At 39.0% G+C, this 18965-nt stretch overlaps 1 protein-coding gene across 1 annotated transcript in view; it reads left to right on the top strand.

Moving 5' to 3' along the window:
- The window catches only part of chsy1 (chondroitin sulfate synthase 1), a 77647-nt gene extending 68560 nt beyond the window's left edge, over positions 1-9087 (top strand). Inside the window, exon 3 of the mRNA XM_067400382.1 lies at positions 6264-9087. Within this exon, the coding sequence (XP_067256483.1) occupies positions 6264-7859 (1596 nt within the window). The 3' untranslated portion in view covers positions 7860-9087. The remainder of the gene's footprint in view (positions 1-6263) is intronic.
- The last annotated feature ends 9878 nt before the right edge of the window (positions 9088-18965 follow it).

Raw genomic sequence — 18965 nt, 5'->3', positions numbered from 1 at the left:
GGTGGCATTGGGAAAACAGTCCTACTTAGTATTACCCTCCCATTAAAGACCTTACGTTCATCCACAGTCTTGCTCATATCTGAACATTATATAGATTTTTCAAACCCGAAATACTTTGTATCTGCAGTATCTTCCCTGACATGTGCTGTTTTGTCTGTTCTGTCCTTGTATTTAATGTAATGCATTTGTAAACAAATAGTTTTTCCATCCAGTGCATCATGCATCAGATATTTTCGACAATCCATCTGTTTTTGATGCTCACCAGCAGTGTAAAGTTCTCGGCCATCAGATCAGCCTTGACACGTGTTTAACATCAGGAGTAATGGCTTCCCATTAAATAGTGGAAAGAATTACCGTTGTTTTACTTCACAGCGCTTTGAGTTAACAACTCTGGCAAATGTTCCAGCTCAATTGGATGTTTTTAATTCTTTGTCTGGGATCTGTATAAGGGACGAGCTCTTCGTTGTTGCATCACACACATACATGACTTTGATTCTGCTGAGCTGTGCGGTTGCTTATTCATCAGCAGATAAATCCTAGTGTAGTCCAACTCGCTCTGGCATGTTTAAGACCCTCTCCGGTCAGACGCGCTCATAGGCTGATAAATTGCATCACAGGTCCAACATTGCCATGGCCTGTTACTTTACTTTACTTAAATGATATTAACACGCAAAAAAAGAGAGATACAGAGATAAAAAAGGAGAGATTCCTGAGGGCCTTAAAGAAGGAAAATAAGGCACAGTTTGCAACTAGGTAAAATAAAATAAGTTTTTTGAAGATATATTATTTTATTATGTTTATTTTATTTCAAGTAACAAAAATATTTTAGTTTTTTATATATATATATAGTTTTTAGTTAACTATAATAACCCTGTTACTGGTAAACAAGCTAAAAATTCAGTGTTTTAATACACTGTAATCTAATTGTAATTAGGGCTGCACGATTAATCGCATGTTATTCTCACGCGCATTTCGTCAGTAAAGCCGGTTCCCTGATTACCGCTAAATCGCCATCACCTGTTTTTAAACGGAGCGCCTTTTAATAGACAGAGCCGTAGTTCACAGACAAGCCACGCAATATCGCGTTCATTATCGCAGGCGATTCATCTGCGATATGAACGCGATATTGCGTGGCTTTTCAGTGATCTACGGCTCTGTCTATTAAATGCCGCTTCATTTGAAAGCAGGTGATGGCGATTTAGCGGTAATCAGGGAACCGGCTTTACTGACGAAATGCGCGTGAGAATAGCATGCGATTAATCGTGCAGCCCTAATTGTAATACAGTGCACATTCTTGAATGTCTAAATGAAAAAACGTAATTGTGCATGAATTAGGCCTTATATGATTTTAAATGATGAAATCAGCCTTTGCAAAAGCGGAGAAACAAGTCTCATTATCTGTACAGCTGCAATTTAAAACCAGCAAGCATAGCGTATTATATTACTCTGTTATCGGAGCTGTAGTCAGTTCAGACGGACTGAATCTGAGCTGTAATCTTGCATCACATGCTCCACTGGCAGGATGTGCTTCTCCATGTCAGATTTCACTCGCCGTACATTCCCACACTAATTACCATTCCGGAACAAATCCTTGAGTCACCCAGCACTCGGGAGCGGTGGTCTGTCATAACAGATCTGCCATGGAGCCTGTGGAGAAAACAGTACCACGCTGAGGCGAAGTCATGGGAATTAGCTGTACATCAAAATCAATCAATGTTTTGAAAGAATACAAAATGGATAATGCATGAAAATCCTTTCACAACATTTTACTTCCATAACCTGATGTCTTTCAAATGGGATATTCAACTAAATGATTTATTAAGAATGTAAATAGTGTAAATTTTGACTTCATGTTGACTTTACCATTGGCTCCCATTCCAAACAAATCTCCCCAACCCTCTACAGACACACTGACGCTCGAGTCGCCATTGGCTAGTCGTTTTTTTTTATTTTACTCGCCAGACTTTTTACATGGAATGCAAGAACAAATCAAGTGAAAAAATTGTGCATAAATAATATATAAATTATTTATTTTATAATATAAACACTATTTAAGTCAAGTAAACAGTCTGTAATAAAATATGGTCAAATAATCAAACAAGCAATAGCAAAAATAAACACAATAGAAAATATGCCATCTAAATAAACAGTGCTTTTCAAGGTTTTTCATGTAGATCTAACAGTAGTTAGATGTGGATTAGGTACAGAAATTGAACAAATTAATCAAATGTAAAATAGCACTGCATAGTTGTCACTGTATTAAATATAGATTAATCCTTAAAAAGCGGCAGCACTGGTCCAGTCGAGACAGTGACTGTTCTGTCAACGAGCCCTGCTTTCTTACGTTGAGTGCACGTATGTGAAAGAAAAGTGACAGAAGGCACTCTCAGCCAATCGACGCTGCGTAAAGCTCAGCAGGCAATGAAATTAAATCTGCTAAACGTATTGCCTCTAACTCAATTACAGGCGACTGAAATCATACAGTTTACTAGCCATTGGCTAATTTAGTCGCCTCTCATGAAATTTGGTCGCATATGTGAGTGATTTACTCTCATTGTAGAGGGTTGCTACCAATGTGTTTAAAGGGGAAACTGAGTACACTGACCTTTTGCAGGGTAAGTCAAACATTTGTCTGTTTAGATGCAGCATCTCTGAGCTGCTTTACACTGATCCTGTCATTTTCATGTCACCAGTACACATCACTGCAGACTCATAGTTTTTATGCGCTGCTAATGCTTTTTCCCCCTCTCTTGCTGCTTGTCAAAAATCCATGCTTTTGCTGGTTTGAAATCAGTTTAAAGGCATAGTTAAACCCAAAATTTAAAATTTTGTCATCATTTACTCATCCTCAAGTAGTGTGAATTTCTTTGTTCTGCTGAACACCAGGGAAGATATTTGGAAGAATGTCAGTAAACATGCCTGCAAACTAGTCGCTTTCCGTCGAAATTCACCGTTTTGAATCAAAATGTAATTTATGTGAATTGTATAGATCCGGTGAGGTTTTTTGGGGGGGGTGTCAGGGTGATTTTGCAGGCACAATAAATCGAAAATGGGCTACCTTCCCATAGACTGGAGTGAGCCCATAAACGTCTCTCTCGCTCTGTGTTGTGACTGACGCATCGCTTTAGCGCTTCAGTTCAAACAGAGGCAGAGTGCACGTGAACCGATTTTCTCTTCCGCTTTACAACACGAAATAAACATGAATGGATGTAGGATGAATGAATACCGAAGGTATGTTGAAAGATCCAGTACAACTTACTGAAATCCGTATCATGTCATATGTAACGTTAATCGATCAGTCATTGTTTCAACTGCGGAAAAGCGCCAATAAAATAGCTTGTAAAAATGTCACATTTACTGTAACATTTACCTCAGAAAAGCCATTCAATGTCAAAAAAACTTGTTAGTCAGATATAAAAATGAACTTAGAGAGGATATATATATCCACTCTGATCTGTTTGGTTACTGACATTCTTCCAAATATCTTCCTTTGTGTTCAGCAGAACGAAGAAATTCACACAGGTTTGGAACAACTTGAGGGTGAGTAAATGATGACAGAATTTGTGGGTGAACTATCCCTTGACAGACTCTGTATATATCGAAAATCATTGGTTACATTTACCAAACAAACACACTCACAATGGGAGAAAGTGCAACAATCAATGTGGCGGAATAAGTCCCACCTTCTAAATAAAAAAGCCAATTGCCAATTGGTAAAGAGATAGGAGCTGTACTTGCATGACTGAAGTAGCTGCCTGAGAGGCGATTCAAAGATGGCCGCCAAGTGGAATGGCTCGTCTAAAAGGGACTTTGATGCAATTCAGTAATTTGGGTCATGATAGCTCAATATATAGGATGTTATTTGGCCCTTGTGAGATTATTGCCATCAGCAGATGGATGGATGGATGGACAGAAATTGTTTATTCATTTATTTACTGTTTTTATTTATTTATTGGCTCTTTGTATTCCTCAAATGATTATTATTGTTGTCATATGCAAAGTATTTCCCTTGGTTTAAAGGAATAATTCACATAAGAGCAAGTAAATGATGACAGAATTTCAGTTGTTTGGATGAGCTGTATCTTTTTTAAGGTTTTTGTTGGTTTTTTGTTTTGTTTTTTCATACAGACTTTCTCGCTTTAGCTCCCTGTTAAGACAGTAATGGAAACCCTTCGTGCTCTGACAAAAAACAGGCTGATGCTGTCATATGCCTGTTTGGATTTATCTGTGGGAATGAAGTGATTGTGTCTTGTTGTAATGTATTTGTTTAGGCTCGAGGACGCCGTATGACCGTCCTATCACTGCAATGGCACATTTGCTCTGTGGCACGCTGCGATTGCAGCTTGAGTTCATTTCTCTGGCATCCTCAATCGCAGGGACATGTCTGTTATCTGAATGTCAGCGCAGTCTGAATGTTTTCATTTGTGTCAACTGCCATTCGTTGAGCTGCAGATGGGGAAAACTTTCTGGAGTATTGTGGGGGGAAAAAGTAAATCCATCTCATGACCTAATTGGTGGTGTGCTATTAGTAGTTAAAAAGTATTGTGCTACCTAGCAACCATTCAGAACACCCTAGCAACCACACACATATGTGTGTGTGTATATATATATATATATATGTGAGTGTGTGTGTGTGTGTGTAACCCACAGTCATGAAAAACCTGGAATGTGTAAAGAGAGTTTTAAATTTGTGTTTTTTCTAAGTCTGGAAAAGTCATTTCCATGAGTGAAATTTTTAGTCATGGAAATTTCTGTAGTGAATATACATACTTCTTGGCTATAAATTGCTCTTTGTGAGTGAAATCTTATCCAGTAATCCATGTGGAAGAGTTATGGAAATTCGTTGGTCAAAACGTTTGTGAAGCCTCTATAATAAAGATGCACTGTGAGTGGTTTTGGATGAGAGCATCTGCTAAAAGACTAAATGTAAGAAAGTGGTTGCTTTGGAGCAAAGAGATGCTCTTGTAATTTTGTTAATAACACTGATTTGCCTTGTCTTGGCATGTGAGGTCTAATTTTGAGTTTTAACTGACCTTTACTTCCTCTTCAAGTTTTACTTCAATGCACATTTTAATTCTGCTTCTATTCCTAAATGCCACACAATGCTATTTAACTCCAAACGATGATGAATGGCCTCATCACATCAATGGCTGTCATGGAATTTTTATAATGAGTCATAAAGTGCTTTAAGAATAAATGTGACCCAAAGTTGGGATAATTATGGGGTGGCTAATGATGAAGTGTTCCAACAATTCTAACTACTGCTGAGTACCGTCCTCAGGCTCTCAGATGGAGCAAAGCTTTCTCAGGCCAATCTAACCTGCTTATTGACATCATGTTCCTCTCACACCCTTATTACCCTTTCAACCAGAGCCAGCAGAGCAGGCGTTAGGAGCGCCTGGTTTTGCCTTTAATGATTACAGGTTATTACTAGGTCTACAACTGATTAGACAGACTTGTAGGATATTGTAGAGGATAACGTAACTGGTTTTGGGTTGTTGTTGTTGTTGTCTTTGTCGTTTCAGCTTTATGACAAAATACACGCAATATAATGGCAGCATTTGATGAAATGAAAGTAGCACTTACAAAATTGTTATTTATCTCAAAACGGACAATTATCAACTGCTCTATCAATACTTACAGTATGACTTGATAACATAGTCTAGTCATAACATATCGGACATTGGCCACCCAGTACTCTATCAGTAATGGATGTGGTGTCCAAAATCCGGTCTGCGGGCCAATTACATTGAATTTCAAAAGGGCCCCAGCTTGTCTACTAAAATATATTATATGTGGCCCACCACGCATAATTTACAAATCATGTAATTTCACAATGTCAACACTTTTTCCCTTGTATGTGTACAAACCGCTTTACAGGACTGGCATAAAAATGGTTTAGTTGGGTCTTGTGACTCTCTGCTAGTGATGGTATCACCTTCCACAATCCTCAGACAACCCTTGTTCTGTAATCTTACCCATATCACCGTATCGCTTTGGATGCCATTATTGGTCTGGTGGCCACTTTCCATCTTTCTCCTGTGTCTTAAGGTGGACTTGCTTGTTTGCATTTCACTTTGGCCCTTTAATTGGAAAATAAGATACAATATGCCTTACTAAAGACACATTGTGCCCTTTCTTGTTTTTATTTGTTCAAGTTTTTAATGATATATCTTTTGCATATCATTGAGCTTCACAGTTGAGCTATTATGACGCTGAGACATCTCTAAACCAATAACTAATACCCATTTTCTTTTTTTCAGATGCAGCAGCTGTTCTATGAGAACTACGAGCCAAACAAGAAGGGCTACATCCGTGATCTCCACAACAGCAAGATTCACCGGGCCATAACCCTTCACCCCAACAAGAACCCTCCGTACCAGTATCGCCTGCACAGCTACATGTTGAGCCGAAAGATCGCTGAGCTGCGCCACCGCACCATCCAGCTTCACCGTGAGATTGTGCAGATGAGCCGCTACAGCAACACTGAGGTGCACAAGGAAGACCTCCAACTGGGCATGCCTCCTTCGTTCATGCGCTTTCATCCCCACCTACGTGAGGAGGTGCTAGAATGGGAGTTCCTCACGGGCAAGTACATTTTCTCGTCCTCAGACGGTCAGCCTCCACGTCGAGGCATTGACTCCTCACAGAAGATGGCGCTGGACGACATCATCATGCAGGTAATGGAGATGATTAACGCCAATGCCAAGACACGAGGTAGAGTCATCGACTTCAAAGAGATCCAGTACGGATACCGAAGGGTCAACCCCATGTACGGGGCGGAGTATGTACTGGATTTGCTGCTGCTCTACAAGAAGCACAAGGGGAAGACTATGACGGTGCCCGTGAGGAGGCACGCTTATCTTCAGCAGACATTCAGCAAGATCCAATTCCTGGAAGATGAGGAAATGGACGCCCGAGTGCTAGCTGCCAGGATCAACCAGGACTCAGACTCACTGTCCTTCTTGTCCAACTCTCTCAAGATGCTTGTCCCATTCAAGCTGAGCGGCCCAGGCGTCGAACAGCATGAACCCAAAGAGAAGAAGATCAACATCCTTGTGCCGCTGGCGGGACGCTATGAAATCTTTGTGCGCTTCATGGCCAACTTCGAGAAGATCTGCCTCATTCCCAACCAGAACGTCAAGTTGCTGATTCTGCTTTTCAGCACGGACAACAACACGGAGCGCATTAAGCAGATCGAGCTCATGAGGGAGTATCACATGAAGTATCCAAAAGCCGATATGGAGATCAAGCCGGTTTCTGGCCCTTTCTCCCGTGCTCTGGCCCTGGAGGTCGGCTCGGCCCACTTTACCAATGATTCCTTACTCTTCTACTGTGACGTGGACTTACTGTTTACCCCCGACTTCTTGACCAGATGTCGCGGGAACACCATACTTGGGGAACAGACGTACTTTCCCATCATCTTTAGCCAGTACGACCCAAAGGTTGTCTACGCGGGCAAGGTGCCCAGCGACAACCACTATGTGTTCACATCCAAAACGGGCTTGTGGAGACACTACGGTTTCGGGATTGTCTGTGTCTACAAAGGAGACTTGGTCAAAGCGGGTGGCTTTGACGTCTCAATCCAAGGTTGGGGACTGGAGGACGTGGACCTCTTTAACAAATTCGTCCAGTCCGGGATCAAGCTGTTCCGCAGCACGGACACTGGCATCGTGCACGTCCACCACCCCGTGATTTGCGATCCCAACCTAGATCCCAAGCAGTACAAAATGTGCCTGGGTTCCAAAGCATCCTCGCACGGCTCCACGCAGCAACTTGCCGAGCTGTGGTTGGAGAAGAACAACCATGGCTTCCAAAAGATCTCGAACTCTAATAACGAATCAATGAGGACAGAATAGACCCCACAAGCGCACAGCCATCTGTCTTCCTCTTTATGGTGTTTTTTAACTACCTTATTTATTTTTTACAAAAAAGACTTCTGTGGATATATTTTGAAATAACTTGTTTTGTAAACTGTAAAGGAGCAGCACGACACCTTCAGACTTTTTTTTTGCAGCGTTACCGATTGTTAAAATAAGGAACATTGACGTAAGAGGAGCAACAACGAGAGATCTATTTTACAAATTTAATACTGAGCATTATATTTATGGCACCTCACGTACAGACTTGTTGTGTACCTCACCGGAAAATGTCGCAATAGAGTTGAAGAAGGATTTTGGACACGGACATGTGGTGTCTGGCAAATAGTAAATGTTTATTTGTGAATGTTTACAGAGAGCTTTGAACAAGTGATTGATACTTGGGAAAGGGGATCTATAAAATAACAATCTTAATTGTGACAATTAAGGGCCATTGATCAAAAGTTTTTTTTGTTTTGTTTTTTTTCCTTTTTGGTTTAATTTTTTCAGTTTATTTGTCTGGGGGATCCATAATAACACTGTTTTGTTTCCATTGATTTTGATTTATTTGTTATTGACTTCTGTGAATGAAACTGCTGGATGTAGATCTTTCCATCTCATTCCCACTGTCTAATTTATTGAACGTTCAGTCTCGTATGATATCAGACTGAGGTTGTGTATGTTAGAGATTGCGTAACCGTCTCAGTCATGGATAGTGTTTTCGTTCCTGTACGTTTTCCTCTCTCCATCTCGAATTACTTTGATTACCAAAGACTTTTTTGCACAGTTGCTGTAGGTGATACTTGTTTTGAGCGTGCTTGTGTATGTATGTGTGCGTGTGTGTGTCTGTCTGAACACATGGCGGTGGAGCAGGAAAAACACATGAATTGTACTGTAGGATAGAGGTACCAATGACCAGATTTCTATTCTACACAGCTCTATGAAAGTATGTCAACAACAAGCCACTTAACAAAAATGATGAAAACTATTTTCTCATTTTGTTTGATCAGAGTTTGTTTGCTCCTGTTCGTTATTTAATTTTTTTATACGGTTGCATACAGGCCTTTCTCCTGTGATCGAGCCATGCACTCCATGGGGAAATTGGCCTAAACCGCCGCCTCGCCTTCTGATGTGAGGACCAATCTCCCACAGTAGTCTGTTTCTATTTTTTTCTTCTTCTTCTTTGGGGAGTTTTCATACTTCAGTTCTCTGTTAGCCCCCATACAACTGGGACAAATGTTTTATATTTAATAAAATGGAAAATGTTTATCAAAAGTGTTGCATTATGTTTTGATTTCTACATCTAAAATGAACCATGCCTTTTAGGTTTTATCCCAGTTTGTTTGCCTTTTAGCTGCTTATTACAGCATCCAAATGCAGTGATACGCAACTTTTAAAGGCATGTTCCAGATTCAAAACAAGCTGAGATCAAGCATCTGTGATGTGCTGTCAATAACTCGAAAACAAACAGATGCCCTATGAAAGGTTTCAAAGTGCTTTTATTTTTCTATTTTATGTAAACTACTCACATGAATTATTCCATACAGAAATGTGTTATTTCATATGAAAAGTTATCGCAATCATCCTTTTAGCAGTGAAACGACTCTTCAAGGACTATGAACATTTTATGCATTTAGCAGATGCTTTTATCCGAAGCGACAAGGACAAAAATGTAATCAGTAGGGGAGAGTGGGGTGATTTGTGCCGGGGGGGGGAAGTAGTTCCACCCGTTGTTTCTGGAAAACCATAGAAGAAATTGGTCATGTGACCACAATTTTGAAAAGCCATCCATTTTACTCATCCTCCAAAGAAGAGAGACACATGGCATGAGAGGAAAGCACATTTTAGCTTTTTTCCCTTTCAAAGTAAAATTTCTATGATCAAGGTTTTTTTTTTTCAAGATTGTAGTGTCTGAACAATTATAGACAAGTTTGTAAACATTTCACACATGTTTTAGTGCTTTAGCAGGCTACACAATGAGTCTATACAGTTAGCGTGATGTTAGCTCTTAACTGCTGGATCATGCTAGTTTTTCAAACTTGTGGGTCCGGGGTGATTTGTGCCAGAGGGCCTGGGTTAAGTTGTGCCAGTGGCACAATTCACCCCCACGTATGATTATTTTCAACATATTATTAATTTGTAATTGTACATTGTACTCTTACATTTTAGCAGTTAAACTATGTGACATTCTTGATTTTAGACCAAAACCCATCATGCCACACACTTATAAAATGCACTTTCTGAAGATGAAAAGCATGAAATGGTGCAATGTTGTGCAAAAGGCATGAAAACAACTAATATTATGTGAAAACTGAATGGAGATTATCGAATTATCATAAGATTTGTGAGTGATTTAGAGCACAGCAGAACTCGGTCAGATAAAGGCTTATTAATGAAAGTTCCTGTCAAAAAAATGTATTGTATTGTATTAAAAGGGCAGCTATAAAAAAGCCAGTGTTGAGCAGCAAACAGGTATTTTCATCTTCAGAAAGATCTTTCTTCCTCCCCATTTTGTATGAAAACTGTGACTAAGTAGGGTTCCCATAGACCTGGCAAATGATTTCGTCTGAGACTGATACCAGTTATAAGACATTGATAATAATTGCATAATATAATGCAATTATTATTGCATAATAATTTGGAACGTGGCATATTCTTATGTTATTCTTACAATTGAGAGACAGCATTCTATGTATGTCAACAGGCATCTATTGCCAAAGCCTTTTTGCCTGAAATGATTCACAAATATCATATATTGTGTATTTAAGTTTTTTGTGTTTTCCCAAAAACTACAAAATATGACTTAGCTTATTCCAACAGTTTAATAGGGTGACAATATCTAAATAAACCATAAATTAGTCATTTTGGATTGAATTTGTCTTGCTTTCATATAGCATTACAGTTCATAACATTAAAATGTTCTGTTTTACTTCAGAAATGACTGGCACAAATTACCCCTACGTATTCTCCCTAAAGGCACAACTTACCCCGCACCAGGGGCAAGTTGTGCCACGAGACCACTTTTTTTCCAAAAGCTATATTTCTGAAACAATTTATTTCAGATCCAAAGTTATTGTTCTCAGGCATGCACCACATCCTGAAATACAGCTATGGAAAAAATTAAGAGACCACTTAACATTGATTTCTAAACTTGGAGTGGTCTCTTAATTTTTTCCATAGCTGTATATGTACATTCTTAAGTTGAAGGCATTACTGCCATGGCCTCACTTTAAAGTCACTTTGAGTAAAAACTGGCACAACTCACCCCACTTTCCCCTATGCATTTTCACTGAGAATCAAACTTCTGACCTCAGTTGAGCACATTTGTGTAATTCCTGTGTATTTTTCTCCATATAAACTCCCTTAATGGTATCATTGCTAATATCTTGCAAAACTTACCAGGTTTACTGGTTTTACATTGTCATGGAAGGAAAGAATGACTGAATTTAACTTTGCACAGAGAAGGTTAGTAAACAGACTCACACTACCTAAGATTGTTAATGAAACAATGTGTTCAATATCTTAAAGGGATAGTTCACCCAAAAATGAAAATTTGATGTTTATCAGCTTACCCCCAGTGCATCCAAGATGTAGGTGACTTTTTTTCTTCAGTCGACGCAAATTATGATTTTTAACTGCAACCGCTGCCGTCTGTCAGTTAAATAATAGCAGTAGATGGGAACTTCAACTATAACAGTAAATAAAACTTGCACAGACAAATCCAAATTAAACCCTGCGGCTCGTGACGACACATTAATGTCCTAAGAGACGAAACGATCGGTTTGTGCGAGAAACCGAACAGTATTTATATCATTTTTTACCTCTAATACACCACTATGTCCAACTTCGTTCAGCTTCCTGTTAGTGAGGTCAAAACTTCCGGTTTTGCCATGTAGTGGAGAGACGCGTGGTGTAAGAGCTCCGACTTAAAATTCACAATTATTTTTCATAACACTATATTGGGGGCTGGTTCGTTTTCTTCGCGCTACTTTTGGTCTTGGTTACTTGTTCCTAATGAGTAAAGGCACTCGAGCTGGCGGTAAAAACAACCCTCAAAGCAAAGTGCCTCATTCTGGGTAAGAAAGCGGCAAGATGACGGACGACGCTTCAAACTCGTTAACAACTGACACACTTGTGAGCGAACTTGACAAACTGAGGAGAAACATGACTGGCGAACTCACCGCGCTGCTGAATTCGTCGCTTGAGTCCATTCATTCGTCCATTGCCTCTATTGGGTCTACCTTGGCGACTCAAGCGACTACCATCACTGATATGGAAACTAGTTTATCCGATCACAGTGACAGGATTACTCATCTCGAACAGGAGGTCTCTACACTTCAGTCGAAGTTGGTGTTGGCAACGGAGGAGAATGTCGCTTTAAGAGCTAATGTGGAAGATCTCGTCTCGCGGTCCAAGCGGCAGAATATTCGGGTAGTTGGTCTTCCGGAGGATATCGAGGGAAAGGATGTCAGGCAGTTTATGACAGATTTATTCGCCGAGGTTGTCGGCGATGCCCTTCCCGCCCCTCCAGAGCTTGACAGAGCCCATCGGAGCCTGAGACCCAAACCCCGCCATGGTCAAAATTCCCGTCCGATCATAGTGAGATTTCATCGGTACAGTGAGAAGGAGGCCGTGCTCAAATGGGCAAAATCGTCCAAAGAAATTACATTCAAGGGTCACAGGATCAAATTCTACGAGGACTTCTGTGCTTCTGTGATTAATAGGAGAGCTTCGTTTAACAACGTCAAGGGCCTGTTGTACAAACGCGGTGTTCGTTTTGGCATGCTCTACCCGGCCAGACTTCGTGTGTTAGTGAGGTCAAAAAACGCGTTCTGGTGACGGAAGTGATGTCTCGCCCATATACTTCAATGAGTGTCAGACATCACTTCCATTGTCAGAGCGCGATCAGACCTCACTAGCCGGAAGCTGAACGGAGTTGGACATAGTGGTGTATTAGAGGTAAAAAATGATATAAATACTGTTCGGTATCTCGCACAAGCCGATCGTTTCGTGTCTTAGGACATTAATGTGTCGTCACGAGCCGCAGGGTTTAATTTAGATTTGTCTATGGACGTTTTTTCGACTCTTATTGTGCTATTATTTGACTGACAGACGGCAGCGGTTGCAGTTAAAAATCATAATTTGCGTTCGACTGAAGAAAAAAAGTCATCTACATCTTGGATGCACTGGGGGTAAGCAGATAAACATCAAATTTTCATTTTTGGGTGAACTATCCCTTTAAAGTGGCCATGTTAAGCTCTTTCACAAAGTGTTGATTTTGTTTTTGAGGTCTACTAGAATAGGTTTTCTTGCTTGAATGTTCAAAAAAACATTTTGTATTTTCCCAGTCTGTCCATTTTACATTTTCCCAGTCTGTCAGTAACTCTCTGTTTAGTTCCGTTCTCTATAAAGCCCCGAAAAGCACAATGTGCTCTGATTGGTCATCTGAAACTGTGTGGTGTTATTGGTCAACCGCTTTGATCATGTTTCAGAAATGTCAAGCCCCTTACCCCTTATTTACACTGCACACGTCTGTGGCGCATTACGGCTCCGGCTAGATTTTGTTCTGTCCTCGACGTGGTGTCAACTCACACCAGAAGCATTTCAGAAGTGAAGCGGCTGGATTCGCAGGACCACGAGATTTGCCTGTCCGATGTTGTTCTTGATTTTTCGTGTTTTTTAATGGCTAAATGGTTATATTTTGCTGTAGTCTACAGGCAAAGTTAATACACTTAAAAGTCCAGTTATGGACAACAAGGATAAAAGATTTTCAGGTTTTTCAATTTCACATCTCTTGTCAATTTCTGGCTTCCTATTGATGTGAAATATGAGCAGGAGCTTTCACAGGGTGATTATTTTGACTTTATTTTGTATTTGAACTGCTCGGCCTGGACGTGGCATCCGTCAAAAATAGACTTGGCGCCTATCTTTAGTGAAGCGACGTGGTGAGCCGTTTCTGGGACGCTTCTGAAATGTGCCGTGGCAAGGCTGGTGTAAACACAAGCATTGACTAGAGAGGCCACGATCGATTCCTTTGGCCGTAACCTGCCACAGACGTGCAGTGTAAATAAGGGGTTACCATGAGATTCAACACAATACTAACACATGCCTTGGGTGGGAATTATTTAAATGAGGGATATTGTGATGTGTTCGTTCCGGGAGAAAACTCAAGTCTACAATGGATGCATTTCAGGGAGTTCAGAAACAGAGACACTGATCTAGAGAATAACTCCCGCTGAAGGGACTTTGTCACTTTGCAGACCTTTTCATGCTCAAACAGCAACAACTACAAGAAAATGACTACAGTATTTTATAATTAACCAGAGTGAAATTACATAAATAAAAAATATATATATATTAATCTCATGGTTAAATGAACTTGCCAAGTTGTGACCAGGTAACAGAGAAAGACATGGACATCTTGGATGACATGGGGGTGAGTAAATTATCAGGAAAATTTTATTTGAAAGTGAACTAATCCTTTAACAATTTTCCCATCACAAAAAGGTTGATGGAAAAAAATCAGTGCAAGATTGCAGATAAACCGAGAAAAATGTTGTTTATGAATATGATAAATATATTTTAATGCTTTTAATGGTTGATACTCTTCATATATCTCTCATTGGTGAGTTCGTGACATACTAACTTTGAACTCTGTTGGAACTGTTTGGTCTTTAGTTTTTTAGTAGAGTTCAGAAAAGAGGAATGGATGGTGGCCGGGAAACATTCCAGGTAATTAAATGAGGCCCCAAAACTGCAGTGGGCAACAAGCATCACCTTCATGAAACTCCTGGATCGATTTACCTTTTCTGCTGTTGACCGTTACTCAATTTAAAACAAATAAGCTATACCTTCTTTTTCTCCGCACCACAAAATCAATGCTATCAAGAGATCTCATTCTGTTCTGTATGGGTTCGGTTTCAAAATCTTGAGCGCTGCCTATGTAGACTGCATTTTAATGCATCATGGTTGCTCTGACTTGAAAACTTGTTCCAAAACAATGGCTGTATTATAAGATCACTTCTTCTAGTCAAAATGTATCCTTAAAGGATTAGTTCACTTTCAAATAAACTTCCTGATGATTTCCTCACCCCCATGTCATCCAAGATGTTCATGTTTTTCTTTCTTCAGTCGAAAAGAAATTAAGGTTTTTGATGAAAACATTCCAGGATTATTCTCCTTATAGTGGACTTTGATGGCCTCCAAATGGTGCAGCTCCAGTGCAGCTTCAAAGGGCTTTAAACAATACCAGACGAGGAATAAGGGTCTTATCTAGCGAAATGATCGCTCATTTTTTTTTTTTTTTTTTAAATGTGTATGCTTTATATAAACAAATAATCGCCTTCCAAGTGGTTCCGCCAAAACCGCACTTTTGTATTCTACAAAAAGCTTACGCTGCATGTCCTACGCCTTCCCTATTCTACTTACAGAACGAACGCAACGCCAATTCCATTTTTAGGGAAGGCGTAGGACATACAGCGTAAACTTTTTGAAGAATACAAAAGTGCGGTTTTGGCGGAACCACTTGGAAGGCAATCATTTGTTTTTATAAAGCATATACATTTTTATTCGAAAATAGCCGATCGTTTCGCTAGATAAGACCCTTATTCCTCGTCTGGTATCGTTTAAAGCTCTTTGAAGCTGCACTGAAACTGTGATTTTGACCTTCAACCATTTGGAGACCACTGAAGTCCACTATAAGGAGAATAATCCTGGAATGTTTTTGGAGTTAAAAACCTTAATTTCTTTTCGACTGAAGAAAGAAAGACATGAACATCTTGGATGACATGGGGGTGAGGAAATTATCAGGAAAATCTTATTTGAAAGTGAACTAATCCTTTAACAGGAACATTTTTTCCCATCACAAAAAGGTTAATGGAAAAAATCAGTGCAAGGTGGCAGATGAACCGAGAGAAATGTTGATTATGAATATGATAAATATATTTTAATGGTTGATACACTTCATATATCTCTCACTGGTGAGTTCATGAGTCGTGACATACTAACTTTGAACTCTGTTGGAACTGTTTGGTCTTTAGTTTGAGGACCAAAATGGTCTCTTATGTCATTTTCAGTTCAGGGTTATGGAGCCTCAGTGGGCAGCAAGAAGCTCACCAGGCCTTGGAACAGAGCCCATATCTGAGAGTGGATTCTAATCTACTTTGTGGTTTTCTTTTCTTTTTCTTATGAAGTTTGAATCACAGCACCTTTTCACAACAGTCCTATGCGATTGCGCAATTATAGTCGACTATGATTCAGCAGATATTCCAGTGAGCGGCCTGTTTCATTTGACCCACTGCTCTTGAAGTTCCTTCTCCCATGGCTCGTTTCACACACGAGGAATGTTATTTTAAAGGTGTGTGTGTGTGTGGACTGAGCAGGTTTAGTGGTTTTGCTTGAGAAACTGAGAGGAGTTCTTGTCTGTACTTGAATATCTGTGGTTTTTAAACCAAGTAAATCGTGCTCATTTAAATACATTTATTTTCTTTCTCAACATTTAGCTAAAACTAACACAGTAATGCCATACTGAGGATAAAATGTCTTTTTTTCCATTTATTTGGTTAATAAAGTGCTGATTACTGATATTAAAAATCAGTTTTGTTATTATTTATTGTTAGACTTTTGTTTTGATAGAGAAATATACCAAAATTGAGCTCCATATTTATTATTTTATTTATGTTTTATATATTATAACGCAAATATCTAATCAGCCAATCACATTGCAGCAACTAAACGCATGTAGACCTGGTCAAGACGATCTTCTGAAGATCAAACTGAACATCAGAACGGGGAAGAAAGGTGATTTAAGTGACTTTGAACGTGGCATGGTTGATGGTGCGAGATGGGCTGGTCTTCAGAGATTGGCAGTTCTATGGGCGAAAATGAGGAGAATGGCCAGACTGGTTCAGCTGATAGAAAGGCAACAGTAACTCAAATAAGCACTCGTTACAACCAAGCTCTGCAGAAGAGCATCTCTGAATTTGCATTTATACCTTAAACCAGGCCCATAACCACAACAGACAGAGGGAGGAACTGTTAACAGATATTCATTAGTGGTCTGTCAACATTTTATACACCCCTAGTATTCGATGTTTGGTTGTTTTTGATAATAACCACAGAGGTTTTAAGTTGTAAACAACTATTCAATAAGTTCATCTTCAACCACAGCCAGCAAAACATCCTGGTGTTTAAAGAGCTGATAAACTTCAGATTTCATGGAACAAACTCTTGCTTTGTAGACAAGTTTGTGTTTTGCATAGCAGTCCATGTGTTTATTGATATGCAAGATGGAAACAAACATGCCAGGACTAAAACTGAATGCCTTCTTTGTTAGATTGCTATCTCCAACATTTTTTTTTTTTTTTTTTTTTTGTGTGTGAATGAACATGAATTTGTTCTGAAGGGAAGATCTGCTGACCAGCTGAAGATCTGCTGATCTGCTGTGAAACTGAAACTTCTGGTTTAATGTGCTTTAGATCTGATGATCTCACAAGCTAAAGGAGCTGAAACCAGATTAATAATCGTGGCTGGATCTTGTTAATTCTTGGTTGAACAGCATGCAATTGGTTTTTAATGTGAAACAGTGCTGTGTCATCACCTGGCTTTCAAAACGACCAAATATTAACCAGCCTTGATTTTTCCTGGCATGTTGCTGCCAGTCTTTGGCAAGAATCTCTCTGGCTTGACTGACTGTACAGCTCTCTGCTATGAGATGGATGTGTTCAGAAGAACAACTTAACAGTAAAATTACTAGTCTCTAAAGTCCTTTACTGACACAACTGGTTCTGATCTCTGTAAAACTAAGACTTTTATTTCTTTGGTGGTTTTTAAGGATGATGTGGCCAAATGGTTAAACACAAGCTGGTAACTAGACAAATTCAGTGACAAATGTTCCTCACAAAAACTTTCATGTCTTCACTCTTAAAAATATAGGTTCCTAAAGGGGATTTTTACAGTGATTCCATAGAAGACTTCTTGGAACAATAAAGAACCTTCATTTTTTAGAGCGTTCATAAAATTTGAGATTCTATATATGGACTGTGTAATAAGTGAAATTTACAAACCTTTAGATAGTATAATCAGATAAATTGGTGTTCATTCACAGGCTTTCAGTTCAACATTACGAAGACATTCACATAATGTTTTCGGACCCTAAATCAACAAATCCTCAGTAAACAGCACAGCTGAGATAACGATGGACGATAAAATCTGCTCACTCACAAATCATCATTTGAGTTTATTTAGATGCAAAATGACCTAAAGCTGATTACTCCATAATTATTAGTTCAGTTTGGCCATTTGCAAACATAGGAAGCAGATTTTTATCACATTGAAAGGATAATCAGCCATCACAACACAAAGGAGGCACTCATGTGACTCTTGCTTTTGTCTCACGTTCCTCTCTTAAGTTTAAGTGTAGGTCTCTGCAGGTTCATAGTAATGGGTGTGCCGAAAGGTCTTTACAATTGGTTTGGAAAGCTGCCTGTTAGGGTGTGGTTAGGGTTAGGGGTTTGGCACGAACCTACCTTTCAGACCTGCAGCTATCCCTGTCTCCTTGCATTCACTGCATATGAGATAAAATGATGTGATAAAACTGAGATAAAAAATAGTTATAACATACTAAGTCATAATTATGATATTTAAAAGTCGAAATTTTGACTTTAAATTGACCATACTTGTCAATTTCGACTTAGTATAATTGACTTTAATTCAGAATTTTCTCATAATTTTGACTTTTTATGACAATTGAAAAAAAAAATGGTATAAAAGGTCACAATTATGACATACTAAGTTATAACTATGAAATAAATCAAAATGTCATAATTATGAGATTTAAAAGTCGAAATTGTGAGAAAAGTCAAAATTATGAGACAAAAGTTGAAATTATGACCTTCTATGCCATAGTTATGACAGAAAGTAATAATTTCATACAGTACTTGTGAATTTCGACTTATAATTGAGAGTTTTGAGTATAATTGACTTTAATTCAGAATTTTGAGTAATCTCATAATTTTGACTTTTTTTTCAATAATGTCAATTGACAAAAAAATTATGGCATAAAACGCAATATACGTTTATAAATGTAATAATAATTATGATATAAAA

The sequence above is a fragment of the Chanodichthys erythropterus genome, chromosome 11 (genome assembly GCF_024489055.1).
Source record: "Chanodichthys erythropterus isolate Z2021 chromosome 11, ASM2448905v1, whole genome shotgun sequence".
Lineage (NCBI taxonomy): Eukaryota > Metazoa > Chordata > Actinopteri > Cypriniformes > Xenocyprididae > Chanodichthys > Chanodichthys erythropterus.
Note: the sequence above shows the minus strand (reverse complement) of the source record. Positions and strands in the feature narration are given on the sequence as shown.